This window comes from Pongo abelii, chromosome 13 (genome assembly GCF_028885655.2).
Source record: "Pongo abelii isolate AG06213 chromosome 13, NHGRI_mPonAbe1-v2.0_pri, whole genome shotgun sequence".
In the NCBI taxonomy this organism is placed as follows: Eukaryota; Metazoa; Chordata; class Mammalia; order Primates; family Hominidae; genus Pongo; species Pongo abelii.
In genome coordinates, this window is record NC_071998.2 from 96,382,337 (window position 1) to 96,400,130 (window position 17,794).

Here is a 17,794-nt window from a genome sequence, read left to right on the forward strand (position 1 = left end):
ACAAGAGCTAATGCACCCAGCTAAAGTTGTTTTAATTTACTTTCTTGCCTCGGTTTATTATAAGTAATATCATTTGCTATAAGTGACTCTTGGTTGCCATTCTGACAATTATGTCTCCCTCCATGGTACATGGATAAGCAGGAGACAGGCATTGTAGCTAAATAGGAGAGTCTTCCCCTGTGCTTTTCCAGTTCTATGCCTTTGCTTTGCAATGTTAGTATCTTCTTTGGCTCTTTCGTCATCTTGCTTTTTACTCTTACAAGGCCTTTGACAATCTATTCGAAATGATGAAGTATAAAATCTGTCTTCAGAAAAATACATATGGATTTGCACATCAGATTTTGCTTATGATCTCTGGAGGCTCACAGATTTCACCCAGGTTAAGAATCTTAACCCTACACACTGACTTTGGTGATCTCATGCACTCCCAGGGGAAAGCTACCATTTATATGCTGATTATTCCAAAATCACTGTCGCCTGTCCAGATTTCTCTGCTAGAACCCTACAGCCAACTGTATAGGTCCATTTGGACACTTCATAGGCATCTCCAACTTAAATTGTCTTCAGTTGAAACGTCATCCTTGTCCTTCGGTACTCTGGTCCTCCTCCTGAGTCCCCTATCTCACAGAATTGAGCAGGATTCCAAACCAGAATGTCCTAGCCATTTAGTCTGAGATGCTAAGCATTATCTTTAATTTTTTTCCTTTCCCCCTATGTATAATCATTCATAAAGTTTTCTTCATTGGGTCTAAACTTTTGAAATCTCCTTTTTATTCACATTCCCACCCTAATTCAAGTCATCATTTCTTGGTAGAAATTTAGTAGCCTCCTGGCCAGTCTCTTTTCTCTTGCTTGCCCTCTGACTCATCCTGCACCTTGCAGCTGGTGAGCTCCCAGTGGCTTCCCAGTGTCTTTAAGATGAACTCCAAACTTTCTAACATCTTTTTTTTTGAGTCTGAGTCTCACTCTGTCACCCAGGCTGGAGTACAGTGGTGCAATCTCAGCTCACTGCAACCTCCACTTCCCAGGTTCAAGCAATTCTCCTGCCTCAGCTTCCCAAGTAGCTGGGATTACAGGTGCACACCACCACACCTGGCTAATTTCTGTATTTTTAGTAGAGACAGGGTTTCACCATGTTGGCCAGGCTGGTCTTGAACTCCTGACCTCAAGTGATCCGCCCACCTCGGCCTCCCAAAGTGCTGGGATTTGCAGGTGTACCATTTATAAGGCCCTGCATGATCAAGCATCAGCTTGCCTGTCCAGCCGTCTATGAATCATCCTGACCATTTTCTTGTTTTCAGCTGTGCCATGCTCCCTTTCACCTTTTTGCCTTTGCCTGCTCTGTTCCTGCCCTGTTCCTACCCCCTTTCATCCATACTGGTTAACTCTTACTCATTCTTTAGGTCCCAGCTTTAGATATCCCTTCCTCAAGACACCTATCCTGATTTTCCATTAATGGGGTACGTTTGATGCCTCCTCTATAATCCTGTTTTCCCTGCTCTAGCACTAGCACACTGTTTGTAATTGTCTTCTTACTCTCTGGATTGTGAACACTAAGAAGGGAGACACTTACCTGTGTGGTCTTATTTATCATCGTATCTTTAGTACTTATTTAGGCCTACACCTGGCAGAATAGGTGTTTAATAAAATTCTTTTGAATAAACGAGAGTATTTCTCTGTTCCTGAAATATCTTCTTCCCTACCTTCACTCCCCTCTGGCCCCACTTAGCAAAATCTTATATAATTACCATCTGTTTATTAATTTGGGAAATATGCAGCTTCTTGTTTATTCCAGGCATCATTTTAGGCACTAAGGATGTAGGGATGAATTAAGCAGTCAAATATCTCTGCCTTGTTGGAGCTGATATTCTACTAGTGGTGGTGGTGGAAAATAAACAGATAAATAAGTAAAATACACAGTGTGTGAGCGAGTGTAAGTCTGAGGAGAAACAAAGAAGGACAGATGAAGGCACATCAGAGTGGAAAGTTGGTGTTTTAGACAGGTTGGCCAGCGAAGGCTTCACTGAGAAGATGTCTTTTGAGTGAAGACCTGAAAGGAGGGAAGGAGCTAGCTCTGTTGCTATCTAGAAAAAGAACATTCCAGGCAGACAGGCAGTGCAGCAGCCCCAAGGTGAGAGTGTGCCAGGTTGCTTGAGGAACAGAAAGGAAAACAGTGGGAGACCAGGCGAAGGTGAGGTTAGAGAGGTGCACATTCTCTGAGTATTGCTGTCTTAGTCTGATCCTTGGGCTTCCTCTGCAGTTTAAAGTTATTTTCAGCTCTCAGTGCTGTGAATTACCAGAAAGGGCCATGAAAATTTCTCTTCTTAGCAGTTGCCTGTAAATCAAGGTCTACAGAAGTGCTGGCGGAGGAGGCTGCCATGCTGTTTAGAATTCAATTGTCTCTTTGGGGGTTGGTGAGATGGATCCTTAGGTTTTAGTTTTAACAAGTGGCACCTCTTCCTTAGGAGATTTTTGCCTCTTCCTAATTAGGATTGAGGAAGCAGTGGGGAAAGGCACACCCCTGTCAGCAACCTCATGGGTTGGGTTTCTTGGGTTTCACCAACTCTGGTGTGCTGGCCCCATAGTTCTCTCCTAGTATAACAGGGCTCTTCTGGGGGCATTTGGGTCCCACCCCAGATTGGATGACTGGACTTGCCTTGCTGGCACCCCAACACCAGCCCCTCTGGAAATAAGAAGCCTCCTCTGGGCAGAATTCCACTGTGGGTGGAGTACATACAGATCTGCGGGGCTCTCTGTAGCCTATGTTTAGCAATAGCAAGCCTCTGCTAGGCTGTCATGGTTTTCAGTTTGGTATGATTCACTTATGGCAACACTCTCTGTGGAAAGGGGCTATAAATTGTAAATTGATATGAGGTAATAATTGGAAAAATGATCAGACTCCATTTTTATTCCCCTCTGGGGAAGACACATGTCAGGAATCACTAAAGCAGAAGGTGACAGAGGGATTTTTCAGCCTGCTTTCCAGCTTTAGTGCTGCAGTGCTTCCATCCTGATTAGAGAGGAGAGCAGCCAAATTCGGCAGGAGGCGGCCAGCAGACCTAGTATCTGCTTGCCACCTTCTGCTCCAAAAAGCCTTGTCGCAGAGTTGCCATGGCAGCAGGAGGCAATTTAATGGCAAAGGCTCATCTCTGGAGCAGCGCTGCTGTTCCCCAGCCATTCCGTCTCTAGCCTTCAATTCGAGGGGCTGGCCATACCAAGGTATCACTGTTCTGTGGCCATTTGAGTACATGTTGCCTAATGGAAGAGCTGTAAGATCTTCCACATTCTAGGGATGGCTACATCTTCTATCCCTTGCTTCTCCTTGGTGCATAGCTCTTTGATACCCCATCCCATAGTCGACTTTATCAGATTATTTGCAGTTCCTTAAATATGCTCTTTCATGATTCTGTGCTTTTAGACATGCAGTTTCCTCTGCCTAGAGTGCTCCCTTCCCCCATCTGTCTGGAAAATTCCTACTCAGTTTCAAAATATGGCTTAGATACTGCCTCCTCCTCCTTAATGGTTTCTCTAACCCCTTATCCTCCATGCAGAATTACACAATTTCCACTGCCATCTCAGCCTGGCCTCCTATCACATGGGTTTTAAACGACTGTATATATTTTTGTGTGTTCTTCTCTAGATTGTAACTTACTTGCGTTCAAGGACTATATTTTATGAATTTGGTATCCAAAGGGTCTAGCCCAGGAGTATACACCTAGTAATGTTTGTTATAAATGAAGTTTTTCTTATCCTATTTAATTCCTGTCATGTGAGTGTTGCATACCACATAGAGTACAGCCCTATATCATGTACAGGTAGGGCTTTGTCTGCCAGTGATCCCAGAAGATTAGGGATCTCCAGGGATCCCAGAAGATTGCACTGATTTAATCAACTGACTTGACTGGTCTGTAACTCACTTTCCTTTGCATTTATTCTCACTTTACAGTTTGAACTGGAAAGTTAGGTTAGTCACCCAGCTTGCCAGTCAGTTCCATCATTTGTTGAATTAGGATGTTATGAGGCTAAAGCCTGTAATGCTTTGTGACTCAAAGTAAATTATTGGTGAATGTTATTTTCTTTACCTTCTCCTATCTTCAGTAAAGAAAGTAAAAGCAAAACAGAAGTTTAAACCAGTTTTAAACCTTCTGTGGCATCATATCATTCATTTTCATCTTGCTCTGAGTGCAGCTTTAAAAGTCACTTCTTTTGTGGCTCTTATCCTTTTTCCTGAGTTTCAGTGATATAATGTCCCACCTTTGTCTGGTTTCCCTGTTTTCATCTTTGGTGCATCTGTCCCCCTCGTTCACCTTGTAGACAGAGCATTTTATTCAGACATCTCTCCTTTTCCTGCCTTTTGGGATAATTTGTTACTGTATCTCAAAAATATCCATTTAAAAATAAACCTTTTTCTCTTCCTCAAATAATTTCTGGAAACCACCCCAACTGTAATAAATACACATTTACTTGCCTTACCTGCTGTCCTCTGTAATGTTTGCTTTGCAGTTTGGTCTGAGCATTTTTCTCCATTCCCATCTGCCTTTTAAGTTCAAAGCTTACTTGGGCTGTTTTGCAATTCCCTTTGCAAATGCATTTCTGTATCATCTGATCATGCTATGTGCATATTGTATATGCCAGTGCCTGCAGGTGTCTAGGCTGTTTTGTTTATATTTTTCTCTTACTGCTTCTTGTCTTTCATTCTCACTTTTGGTATTTTATTTATTCCTGTTCCTCTAAAGGATATGAAAATTAAAGCTGTATTTAAGTTATTAATAAGCTCAGTAAAAGATTCACTGAGGATAACAACGACAAACTTGCTCTTAACTTAGGTTTATGGATTATCTGTGACATGGGCTCTCTACCTTGGAGATGGCGTAGGGAAGGAGGAGGTATGGAGGCCAAGGCCTGAGAAGCTTTTTCAAAATGTATGTGCTGCATCTCTTTCCTGATCCTTGCCCTGTTGGGAGTAAAAGTAGGCGGATACTGCGTGTTACCCTCTCTGCTGAAATACTCATCTGTAGTTTTCAGTTACAATAATCTGGTTTGTCAATACCATGCTTATTACGATTATTGTTTCATTGTCAAAAATTAAAAATAAAACTATCAGTTCATTTTGTTTAAAGTGAAAACTGAAAAACTAATGTAAGCATTTATTTACCTGGTTAAGGACATTTTCCAATCAAAAGGCAAGAAAGTACAGTTTTAATAAATCATAAATTGGTTTGATACAAGCACTTGGCCTCCTGTAAATATTCAGTTAAATATGAATTAGTTAAAGTATAGTTACTTTTAAGCATGTTGCCATGGATTGGATGAACTTCAGAATGCTGGAAACAGAATATTCAAAGTTAATAGAGAACAGTTAAATTTACTAATGATATTTGTAGGAAATATTTCGGAATAGTGCAGAATGGAAACAGTGAAACTCAGAATCAGAGGTGCTAGGTTTGAATTCATGCTTTGGCATCTACTAGCTCTCTTGGGCCTGGTGGTTAGGCCTCAAGGCCTCAGTTTTAACATCTTTAGAATGGTTATGGCCCCTACCTCACAGAGTTGTTGCAAAGATCAAATAAGGTCTTGAATGTGACAGTGACTAATACCTACACACCCAACAAATGTTAATAGAACCTGAACCTAAAGTCAAGGTCTTATGTTATTTTTAACTTTATGTGTGTGCATTTGAATATGTGAAATGCATAGGGAATTAAGCTTAATATCTTTTCTTTTCCTTCTTTCTTTCTTTCTTTTTTGAGACACAGTCTCGCTCTGTTGCCCAGGCTGGAGTGCAGTGGTGCGATCTCGGCTCACTGCAATCTCCGCCTCCCGGGTTCAAGCGATTCTCCTGCCTCAGCTTCCCAAGTAGCTGGAATTACAGGTGCCTGCCACCATACTCAGCTAATTTTTGTGTTTTTGGTAGAGATGGGGTTTCACCATGTTGTCCAGGCTTGTCTCCAACTCCTGACCTTAAATGATCTGCCTGCCTTGGCGTCCCAAAGTGCTGGGTTTGCAGGCTTGAGCCACTGTGCCTGGTCAGCTTAATATATTCTTAGACTGTGGAGGGCAGGTAAGATACAGAGTGTAAACATGTGATCTATGTGAGTGTGTATTTCTTGAAGGTGTGTATTTCTTATTCAAATAAGTTTTTAGATCTTTTCAAACCATATACACAGGCTGAAAAATGTGCAGTGTTAATTTCACAGTGTTGTAGTCATGTTAGCATTCTTCTCACCCTCCTGTTCTTGTTTTCCTTGTGCTGAATCTGTTTTGGGGGCCTACTTGGTTCTCAAGGGTAATGACCTTACCCTTAGTCATGAATACTCCTACAAAGATTTTCTTTTCCTAAATGAAAACTGAATGTTAGTATTGTATCTCTGTTTTATGCCCATATAAGAAATGTAAAATGAAGTGTAAAATGTATGGAAAGCAAATAGTATTCTTAATGGTAATGACACGAATCACTGAGTGCATACTATGTTAGGTGCTTTATATATATTATTGATCACATTACAACAAACTATAAAATAGGTGATATGTAATTTTTCAGATAAGGAAACTGAGGCTCAGAAGGATAAATATATTTTCCAAGGTCAGAGAACTATTAAGAGAGAACCAGAAAGCAAGTTCACATTGGTCTGACTAAAGCAAGGGATAAGGTTGCTGCCCAGTCACTAGCATAAATCAAAGGAATATGTTTTAAGGTATGAAAGAAGTTAGAAATATAATAGGGATACTTTTGCCCTTGGAGAAGGCTGAAGCCTACAGGACAGACAGTGCATCTATTCTCAGGAGGTTGTCATTGATCCAGCCTAGGCCCAGCAGCAAGGCCCTGGCAGCTTCTGGCTTTTTTTTCCTTTTCCCTAAGCTTCTTTTTCTACTGTGATGTGATTTCCCCAGATGGTTCTCAAGGCATTGCTCATCACTTAGAACTGTGTACTCGATGCCTCTCTCCCATCCCAGTTCCACTGCCCATCTCCCACCCCATAGAGAAACATACAACAGAATTACTGTGAGAATTAAATGAGTTAATACATGTAAAGGGTTTAATACAGTGTCTGATAAATAATAAGTACTCAATAAAATTGGCTATCATTTTAAAAAGTCTTTATCATTAAGTATTATTAGGCCAGGCGCAGTGGCTCATCATATCTGTAATCCCAGCACTTTAGGAGGCCAAGGCAGGTGGATCACCTGAGGTCAGGAGTTCAAGACCAGCCTGGCCAACATGGTGAAACCCCGTCTCTACTAAAAATACAAAAATTAGCCGGGTGTGGTAGTAGGTGCCTGTAATTCCAGCTACTCAGGAGGCTGAGGCAGGAGAATCGTTTGAACCTGGGAGGCTGAGGTTGCAGTCAGCTGAGACCACGCCATTGCACTCCAGCCTGTGCAACAGAGCAGAACTCCATCTCAAAAAAAAAAAAAAAGTATTCTTAGTAGTGATGGTGGTGGTGATGGCAATGGTAGCAGTGATAGTGGTGGTGGTGGTGGTAGCAGTAGTGGTTGATTCAAAGGTTTTATGACACGTTTCTCAAGGACCTGATTGTTCCCTTTCCAGAATCTGTCTTTGTGCAATTCGTTATACAGGGTCACAGGCATAGACATGCTTAGTCAGATGCCCAGGATAGGAGGGAGAATTAGTAAGAGAATGCTTGTTTCTACTCAGAAGTTGCCAGAAACAATTCTCTGTATGCCCTGCTTCCTTGTTATCAGCCATGGAAACAGTCCACAAAACCTACTTCTAAACCTCATCTTTCTGCCTGGCTTTTTTTCTTTCCTTCTGTCTGCATAGATAGAACATTAATGGGTTTGGAGTCACTGACAGGGTCACACACATTTTTTTTTTTTTTTTAGTTTGGTAAGTTATACCTGACCTTCATGCCGGGTTCCCACTCCCCTTGCTGCACTGAAGTGTGCAGTGTTACTTGATCTGCAAAGGCCTCTGTAGTAGCCCCCCTTTTTTTTCCTACTTATTTTTTTTTCCTTTATAGTTTCCATTTTAGTATGTGTATTGACTTTACCTTTTCTGCTTTTCAGTTTGTTCTCCTAATTTTTATATTAGGTTATATTTCCTGTTCCAGATTTGAAACCAGATTTTGCATAGCAACAGAGTTTAACTGTGTGAAAGGCTATTGACAGATGCATGATTTTATAAAACTTCCTATGGACTCATTGGAATTGAACCCTGGCTGGAGATTCATTTTAGGTGGAAGCATTCCTTCTTGTACTCCCTTCCTTGATCCGTATTATTGCACTTAGCTTATCTCAGTTGAGAATGTTTAGCCCTTACTTTCTCTTTGAGCAAATGTTAGCATCTACAATCTTTATCATCTCATCTACTTTATAACATTAAAAATACATGCTTTAGCGTGCTTTCTAATTAATCTTCCCTTTCCTAAAATACAAGTATACAGGACGTAAAGGGTATAATTTCAGATTTGGGGATTATTTTGTCTATCTGTAATGGACAGTATTTAAACTATTAATAAACAATATTTACTGCAGTTATATCAGTTCAAAAGTAATTGGCATTCTTTCTAGAAGATGCGGATTCTGAAAGGTAAAATAAATTAAAAATCACTTTATTTTAACAACCAGAGATGACTGTAGTTGAAATGTTGGTGTATTTCCCTCTAGTCCCCATTTAACTTTGTATATTCAGTTGTATATATTCATTGATATCTATAATATATATTCATTTTTGGAATTATATAATTCTGTTCATATGAATTATATATAATGAATGAATTATATTTATTAACTAAAGTTTACAGTTTATATATAAACTGTTATTCATGCTATATTACATAGCAGTATTATGATATTCCAATAATTTTTTTTGGTACAAGTTTGACAAAATAAGAAAAAATTAATGATTTGAAGAAAACTAAAATAGATGATTTCTGATTATAAAATATGCATGTGCACAATACAAAGATTTAAATATTAGAAACATAGAACATGAAAATTATAAGTCCTACAATTCCCCTATTCCCACTGTTAGTCTGTTAATAAGCAATCTTTTAAAAATGTATTTATGATGAGATTTTTATCGTGGAGGAATGTGGAATAGATGTTCTTTGCTCTAGGCTTAGTCAAATATGCAGGGACCCACAATGTGTTTTGTGAAATAATATATCAGTTTTTTTCTCCATGCTTTAGGTATGTATTCTTTTTGGATCCATGCAACCTGGACTTGATAAACCGGAAGATTAAGTCTGTAGCACTGTGTGTAGCAGCATGTCCAAGGCAAGAACTGAAAACTCTGAGTGATGTTCAGAAGTTTGCAGAGATGAATGGTGAGACATTAGGCCATCCAAATCTATGTCCTGTCACCTTGTTCTCTTTGTTAAGTATAAATTTGCCCTAGTGTTAAATAAATTATCTAGGAACCTTAGATAATTGAAGTAATTTTGGACTTCCTTGCTAAAAAATATTATAGTCACCCAGGGAGCTTGTTAAACTCCAGATTCCTGGGCCCCATCCAGTGAAATTCTGACTGAGTGGATCTTTGTGCTCTGGAAGTTAATATTTTTAAAATAAATATCTCAGGTGACTTTGATGTAGTCTATTGAGTATTTGGAAATTACTAAACCACTCTATGTAAAATTTGTTTCTTGTTCCCCCTTCCCAAGTATTGGTTAAAAGTATTTCAATTCACATATATATAAATTGAAACAAGTTTTATATATTGAAATAATATATATACATACGTGTGTGTGTGCGTGTGTGTGTGTATATATATATCTCCCTGGTTAGCAATGTAACATATACATATTATAGGAAATTTGAAAAGTTCAGAAAAAATAAGAAGTAGAAATTTAAATTCTAGCATCAGTACTTTTTCAATGAGTCGGTGTGTATATAGTTTTGTGTTCTGCTTTTTAAATTTAACGTTCTGTCATAGCTCTTTTTCTGATAATAATTGTGAGCAACTTTGAGGCTTAAACATAGAGGAATTAGCTGAGAAAACTAACATAGTTTCCTGAAATCTAGCTCTGTTCTCTGAGGCATTTTATCTCTAGGTACCATCCTCAGGTCCACATGGCTTGCCTCAGTTCTCTTCAGAGAATCATTTTTTTAACCACCCTTTGTAGAGGCCTGTGTTTTTGAATTTCCTTGAGGTTTCATGCATGTATTTTGTGTGTAGGAATCCTCAGAGCTGCCTTGATCCTGCCCAGATCCACAGGCTAGTGCTGGTTGCTTGGAACAAGGACCAACCCAAGTATCCAGTGGGTACAGCTTCTAGCTGGGTGGACAGACAGCCTGGAACCATAGCTCTACACACACTAGCATGGCTCCAGTGTCTTCCAGTTGGGGATGCTAGCCTTCTGAAGGCGGGAGGACTGCAGCCTTCCAGGCTGGCAGTATCCCTGTTCCATTGTTCCATGCCCTCAGCATAGGATAACATGGGTTGATTTGGGTCTGGATTCCAGTGCTGACTGTCACTGACTGGCTCTGTAATGAGGGTAAAGGGTAAAAGTTCTCTGAGCCTAGGTTTCCTCATCTGAAAAAAATGTGGATTAAAAATAATACTCCCTCAGAAGTTGTTATGAGGATTAAATAAGATGATGTATGAAGAATACTGGACACTTGGTAGGTACTTGAATAAACAAGTGCCAACCACTCTTCACGATCTCATTTTTTATTCCCATATTGTATCCCCACATGTGTTGTTGCTGAGCCTCATACCAGAACTACCAGCCTCATCATTATAAGGTTTCTTAGGGAGGGGTGAGCCCTTCCTTAAGGGTTTTTCCAGAATTTTAGACAATGTGAGTATACTCTGGCAAGTGGTGTGGTTGAGTGGTTAAAAGTATATGCTCCGGAGTCCTATTGTTTGGGTTCAGATGTTGCTCCTACCACTTACTGGCTGTGAGACCCTGGGCAAATTACTTGACTTCTCCTTGCCTCAGTTTCCACATCTATGAAATAGGGACAATATTCGTACCTATACTTCATAGGATTGTAATGCGACTTGATACATGAACAATGCTTAGAACAGTATCTGGCAAATATTAAGTTGCTAAGAAAAATTATTGGCTGCTGCTATTATCATTATAATTATTAATATTATTATTCTACTAATGGAATGTAATAGTCTTTCTGCCTCCAGTCTGTCTCTAGTTTTAGCTCTCTTACATACTACTGACATATTAATATTCCTAGAGCTTCAATCAATGCTAACCCCTTGCTCGGAAATCATCCATAGTAAAAAATAAAAGTCTGTATGTCTTATACTATCATTCAAAGCTATGATCTAGTCTTGAACTGTCTTCCAATATATCTTCTCAAATCCACTGGATGTGAGTCTTGGTCCCTTGAACCTGAGCTGTCATCTGGAGGGCTAGAAGAGAACTAGGTCCTTGTTGGCTGTGTGGCCTGCTGAGATGTTCACTGGAGGAGAAACGCCCTATGGTCCCCTGCTGGTATGCTTTGTTTCCAGGCTGGTATTCTTCTAAGTGAATATGATACTGACTGTGGCCTGTTCAGGTCTAGTTAAGAAGACCCTCCTGGTAGGTTTTACAGCTTTGTATTTCTCACTGTGTCTTGCACAAAGTAGGTGCTCAAGATGTATTAATGAATAAACATTATTTCAGCAAACAGACTTCTTAAATTGGTGCCTAGCTACAAAGGTACCATTAGGGTTTTGTGCCAGCTGTATGAATAGTAAGTCAATAAGGTAGCCATAAAAAATGACAGCACCAGAAGCACAACAATGGAGGATAGAGAAGACAAAATTTTAACAGGCAAATAGAAAAGCTATAAAATTATATCAGAGAGAGAGCCTTTGGTATAGGGGCCTAAATACCTTATTTGAGTAGCAACCCTAAGTTGAAATTTCTGAATTTCTCAAAAGAACCTATCCTGCTGTTTAAATTGGTGACTTAAAACTAGACCTGGTAAGATTTAATTCCAATATTATCCTTATCACTGAGAGAATTATTTCTCTGCTTTTTGCATTATTTTTCCTTCTTTTGTCTTTTTAAGTTATCTGTTTTTTTCTTTTTCTTCCTGCTTAAAAGACAGGCTGAAGCGCAGTGGTCTAGGCTGTAGTACAGTGGCACAATCATGGTTCATTGCAGCCTTGTACTTCTGGGCTCAAGTGGTTCTCCTGCTTCAGCCTCCTGAGTAGCTGGGACTACAGGCATGTGTCACCATGCCCAGATAATTTTTTTACTTTATATGACAGTGAGGTATTGCTGTGTTGTCTAGGCTGTTGTCAAACTCCTAGCCTTAAGTGATCCTCCCTCCTCGGCCTCTCAAAGTGCTGGGATTGCAGGTATGAGCCAGACATCTGGCCATTCAGTTATCCTTTCTATCATTTGGGGTGCAAGTTGATTCAAGAGTAGCAAATAATTTTTATTAGAATCCGTGTCTGCATGTTGTCACAGCATATTTCTGTTAGAAAATACACAGACCCTTTAGCCTCAAATATATAGACCTCAATCATTAATTTCAGAGAGGAATATCTTTAATATATAATTCAAACTTAAGTGGGAAATTTTCAAATCAGTAAGAGGGGCTAGTTAAAGGTCCATGAAAGAGCCTAAATGTAAGAGCTAAAACTGCAAAAACTCTTAGAAGAAAATGTAGGAGAAAGCTGCGTGGCATTGCATTTGGCAATAATTTCTTGGATGGCACCAAATTGCACCAAAAACACAGGCAACAAAAGAAAAAATACATAAATTGGATTACATCAATTAAAAACTGTACATCAAAGGACAAAAATCAACAGAATGAAAAGTCAACCCATAGAAGATATTTATAAATCAGATATCTGGTAAGCAGTTAATATCTAGACTATGTGAAGATCTACTATAAAAAAAAAAACACTGAAAATCACACAAGTGTTGGTGAGGATGTAGACAATTGGAACCTTTGTGTACCGTTGATGGGAGTGTAAAACAGTGCAGCTGCTATGGAAAATAGTATGGAGATTCCTCAGAAAATTAAAGATAAAATTAGCATATGATACAGCAGTCCCACTTCTGAGAATATATCCAAAAGAATTGAAGATAGGATCTTAAAGAGATATTTGCACAATCATGTTCATTGTAGCATTATTCACAATAGCCAAGAGGTGGAAGCAACCTAATGTCGGTAGACCAATAAATGGATAAAGAAAATATGGTGAACTGCCAGTCGTGGTGGCTCACACCTGTAGTCCCAGAACTTTGGGAAACTGAGGCAGGAAGATCACTTGAGTTCAGGAGTTCAAGACCAGCCTGCACAACGTAGTGAGATCTCGTCTCTACGAAAAGTAAAATTACCCAGGCATGGTGGCATGCACTTATAGTCCCAGCTACTTGGGAGGCTGAGGCAGGAGGATCGCTTGAGCCCAGGAGGTTGCAGTGAGCTGAGATTATGCCACTGCACTCTAGCCTAGGTGATAGAGTGAGACCCTGTCTCAAAAAAACCTCAAAAACAAAGAAAATGTGGTGTATACATACAATGGAATATTATTTTAGCCTTAAAAAAAGAGGAAAGAATGTCATATGCTACAACTTGCATGAAAATTGAGGACACTATGCTAAGTCAAATAAGTCAGTCATAAAAAGAAAGAGACTGTATAATTCCTCTTACATGAAACAAAAAGTAGAAGTGTGGTTGCCAGGAACTGAAGGAGAGGGAAAAAGGGAGTTGTGGTTCAATGACTAGAGTTTTCAGATTTACAAGATGAAAAAGTTCTAAAAATCTGTTGTACCACAATATGCATATAGTTAATAGTGCTGTACTGTACACTTAAAAATAGTGAAGACAGTCAATTATATGTTATGCATTTTTTACCACAATAAGAAATAGGAAAATAAATTCTGACACATGCCATAACATGGATGAACCTTGAGGACATTATGCGAAGTGAAGTAAGCCAGTCACAAAAGGACAAATACTGTATGATTCCACCCTGGAGTAGTCAAATTTATATAGACAGAAAGTAGAATGATAGTTGCCAGGGAGGCAGGGAGAGTGAAAGGGGGATATTGTCTAATGGGTGAAGAGTTTTAGTTTTGTAAGATGAAGAGAGTTCTGGAGATGGATGGTGGTGATTCTTGCACAACAGTTTGAATGAACTTAATGTCGCTGAACTGTACACTTACAAATGATTAAGATGGTAATTTTATGTTGTCTTTATTTTATCATAATTTTTATTAAGTTCATGAAAGAGAAGAGTCCCATTTGAGGTAGTAACTGTTTAAGTGCTAATTTTATGCCTTATTTTAAGATGCAAGGCAATATAACATGTTTCTTACTAGAATGAGAAGATAATATAAATCCTTTTCAAAGAATTTTAAGTTTCCATGACAACATTTGAAAATACTTTTTAGCACTTACAACCATCCATTCACATGAAATTTTATTACCTCTAGAAATTAAAGGGGAAGAAGCTCTTAGTTCCTATGGTGGTAGTTGTAGGAAATGTATTTGCTAGGCAAATAAATTATTTCCTCAAATCTTTGTTTCTTTTAAACAAGAAAAAGGAGTTGTTTTCTTGGGCACTTAGAGTTTGTGGAATGCCCCTGTCAAGTATGACTACAATAGACAGTTTGGAAGAAATAACTGGAAATTAGATTGGTATTGTGGAGATGCTGTCATATTACAAAGGCTTTTAAAGGCAGACAGACAAATATAAAAATGTGAGGGCTGGCCAGGCGCATGGCTCACACCTATAATCCCAGCACTTTGAGTGGCCAAGGTGGGTGGATCACCTGAGGTCAGGAGTTCAAGACCAGCCTGGCCAACATGGTGAAACCTCATCTCTACTAAAAATACAAAAATTAGCTGGGCGTGGTGGCATGCGCCTGTAGTCCCAGCTACTTGGGAGGCTGAGATAGGAGAATTGCTTGAACCTGGGAGGTGGAGGTTGCACTGAGCTGAGATTGTGCCACTGCACTCCAGCCTGGGCAACAAGAACGAAACTTCGTCTCAAAAAAAAAAAAAAAAGAAAAAGAAAATAATAATAATAATAATAAAAGAATTGTGAATGCTAGTACATGAGTTGGGTGGTAGGGGTACAAATGTGCATTTATTTTTATGGTTCATAATTCATATAACACAAATATTATAAATACATAATGCTAGAGAAGAAAACAGTTTAAAAATTGCCTTTAAAAAATTGAAGTTGCCAAATACCATAAGGACTCAGTATCAAACTTCTTGCAGTTGTGTATGAATTTCCTAGGGGCAAGCTCATGCTCTATTCATCTGGGAATATCCAGGCGCTAATATAGAGGCTCACGTAGTAGATAAGTAGATATCCATAAATGTTTTTTGAAAGAACGATGGGCTGGATTTCCCTATTCTCCTCTATTGCCACTTAATAATTTCTCATACTCACAGAACACTTTATCCTCAATTCTGTATCTGTGTGAGTTGACACCAGCAGGTAAATTGTTCTCCAATCTAACCAGTATTTCTGTGAAATCAGTTATTTTTATTCATCTCTAAATAACTCATTTTATTCATTCATTTATCTCCCTTATACATACTATCCAAGTGATTATTCATATCTCTTCTTCTCTTAAGCCCTCTTGTTTGTCCTCTTTCCAAAACTTATGCCCTACAGAGAAAACTGAAACCATCTGGTGAATGCTCTCATCTGAGTTCTTATTTTCAGCAGGGCATGAATTCCATCTTACTTTCACTTTCCTTCTCTTCAGTCTGATGAACAGGCTACTTTCCTCCTTATTATCATTATTTTTGAAAATTCAAATAACACATACAGTAGTTCTCCCTTATCCATAGTTTTACTGTTCAATTTCAGTTACCCATGGTCAATTGCAGTCTGAAAATATTTAATGGAAAATTCCAAAAATAATTCATAAGTTTTACATTGTGCACTTTGCTTAGTAGCATGATGAAATCTTGCACGGACCTGCCCCATCCCACCCAGACACAGATCATCCCTTTCTCCAGCATATCCACACTGTGTATGCTACCCACCAGTTAGCCTCTTAGTAGCCCTATCAGTTATCAGATCAAAAAGACATAGCATATAGAGGGTTTGGTACTATCCACAGCTTCGGGCATCCACCGAGGGGTCTTGGAATGTATTCCCATGGATCAGAGGGAACTATGTACATTGTAGTGGGAGAGAAGAATCTCCCTCCTTCAGCTTTCATCTCAACCCAGCCATACCAAGACAGGTGGTGAAGGGAAGGGGAAGACAATGCCTGCTCAGACAGTTCTTCTCCTTTCTCTCTCCCCACTCTAATTCTGACCCAGCATCTCTGGTCCATAGACCACCCTTCACTTCATTCCACTGTCCTCGTTGTTCAGCATGGGCATCTGGATTGGAATAGAAACATCAGACTTAAGCCGTGAGTTTTGTTTCAACATACCATTTATTGGTACCTATTGTATGCCATGGACTGCACCAGATACTTTGCATATTGTTTTGATTTTTGCACTTGCTATCTAAATTCTAAATGGCAGTTTAGAAATGAGCACAATCTTCCAAGTGTAGTGATGCGTGCCTGTATTCCCAGCCTACTGAGAGGCCAAGGCGGGAGGATCACTTGAGCTCAGGAGTTCAAAGCCAGCCTGGGCAACATAGCAAGATCCTTGTCTCTAAAAAAATAAATAAATAAATAAATAAATACATAAATAGAAATGAACATAACCTGTGAGTAAGTTAGGGGCTGACTATAGATTCTCAGTGCTAAGAGTTCACATGGAATTTTTATTACCTTTTCCATTATTCTTATCAAAGTGTTTTATAATACATGTTTTATCTTCCCTAACACAGTAGTAAAGTCTGGCAGAAATCTTATTTTCCTTTTGTTTGCCTCCCATTTATAGTATATGGAAAAAGCACTCCCATTTATGAGTGCTTCTTCAATGTACTATATTTTGAAAAAAATTCGAGAGCTTTATAACCTGCCCTTGAGACAGTGTTCACATTTTGAGTAGAGCCATGAAGCTTGTGTTTTCTTAATGATTACTGTTTAGCCATTAAAAACTTTAACAGATTATGTGATCCATTCAGATAATGCTAATTGTGAATACTAATAAGTCTTTTTGATTATTGTTATCTGGTTGTTAGATTAATCAGTATCAATAGATGATCAATATATTACCCTTTTTCTTACCAGTCAGTATGAATAAAATTTAAACCCCAGAGTAATTATGTATTCTTTTTGGCACAGTAAGCCAAAAGATTTGACTTGATATCATTTATAAATGAATGAAATGATCAACTCTAGCAACTGATTTAATTGTCTCCAAGTCAGAGATCAGCAATGATGCTTGGTTGTTTAAAAAGAAGGAAAATCCTTACATTTGATAATGCAGTTTAAACTAATTCTTTCATTCAACAAATACTTAGTACCCATTAAGTATGCATCAGATACAAAGTACAGTCCCCACATTTAAGGAGTTTGCAGTATAGTTGAGTCGGAATTCTCCTTATCCTCCACAACACCTAGTAGAAATCTTGTACATAGATGTTCAAAATTAATTCACTCAGCAAATATTTATTATGTGTGCCTAGTGTGTGCCAACAGTGGTTGACAGACGATGCCACATTCTTACCTGGCTAATTTCTGTAGGTGGATGCTTCTTGAGAATTGCAAATATGTCCATATTTTTCATGGGTTACTAGGAATTAAAATTGGAAAATTATCTTCCATTCTCCCAGCATATAAATAGTGTTTCTTAATTAGTGAAAAAGAGCTTAAATTCATTAGACATCACAAGGCAATGGAAATCTTTCATAATAAAAACTGTTCTGCATTGACAGACTTTCTTATTAATTGCATATTTTTAAATCATATTTTAAGGGACATTTTTCCTTGATTTT

The 17,794-nt window shown here is 38.7% G+C and overlaps 1 protein-coding gene across 4 annotated transcripts in view; it reads left to right on the forward strand.

Moving 5' to 3' along the window:
* Positions 1–17,794, forward strand: part of SLC44A1 (solute carrier family 44 member 1) — a 193,171-nt gene that overhangs the window by 81,711 nt on the left and 93,666 nt on the right. For all 4 annotated transcript variants that reach the window (XM_024252130.3, XM_024252131.3, XM_024252129.3 and 1 more), the window contains one exon: positions 9,154–9,290. In XM_024252130.3, the coding sequence (XP_024107898.2) occupies positions 9,154–9,290 (137 nt within the window). The remainder of the gene's footprint in view (positions 1–9,153; positions 9,291–17,794) is intronic.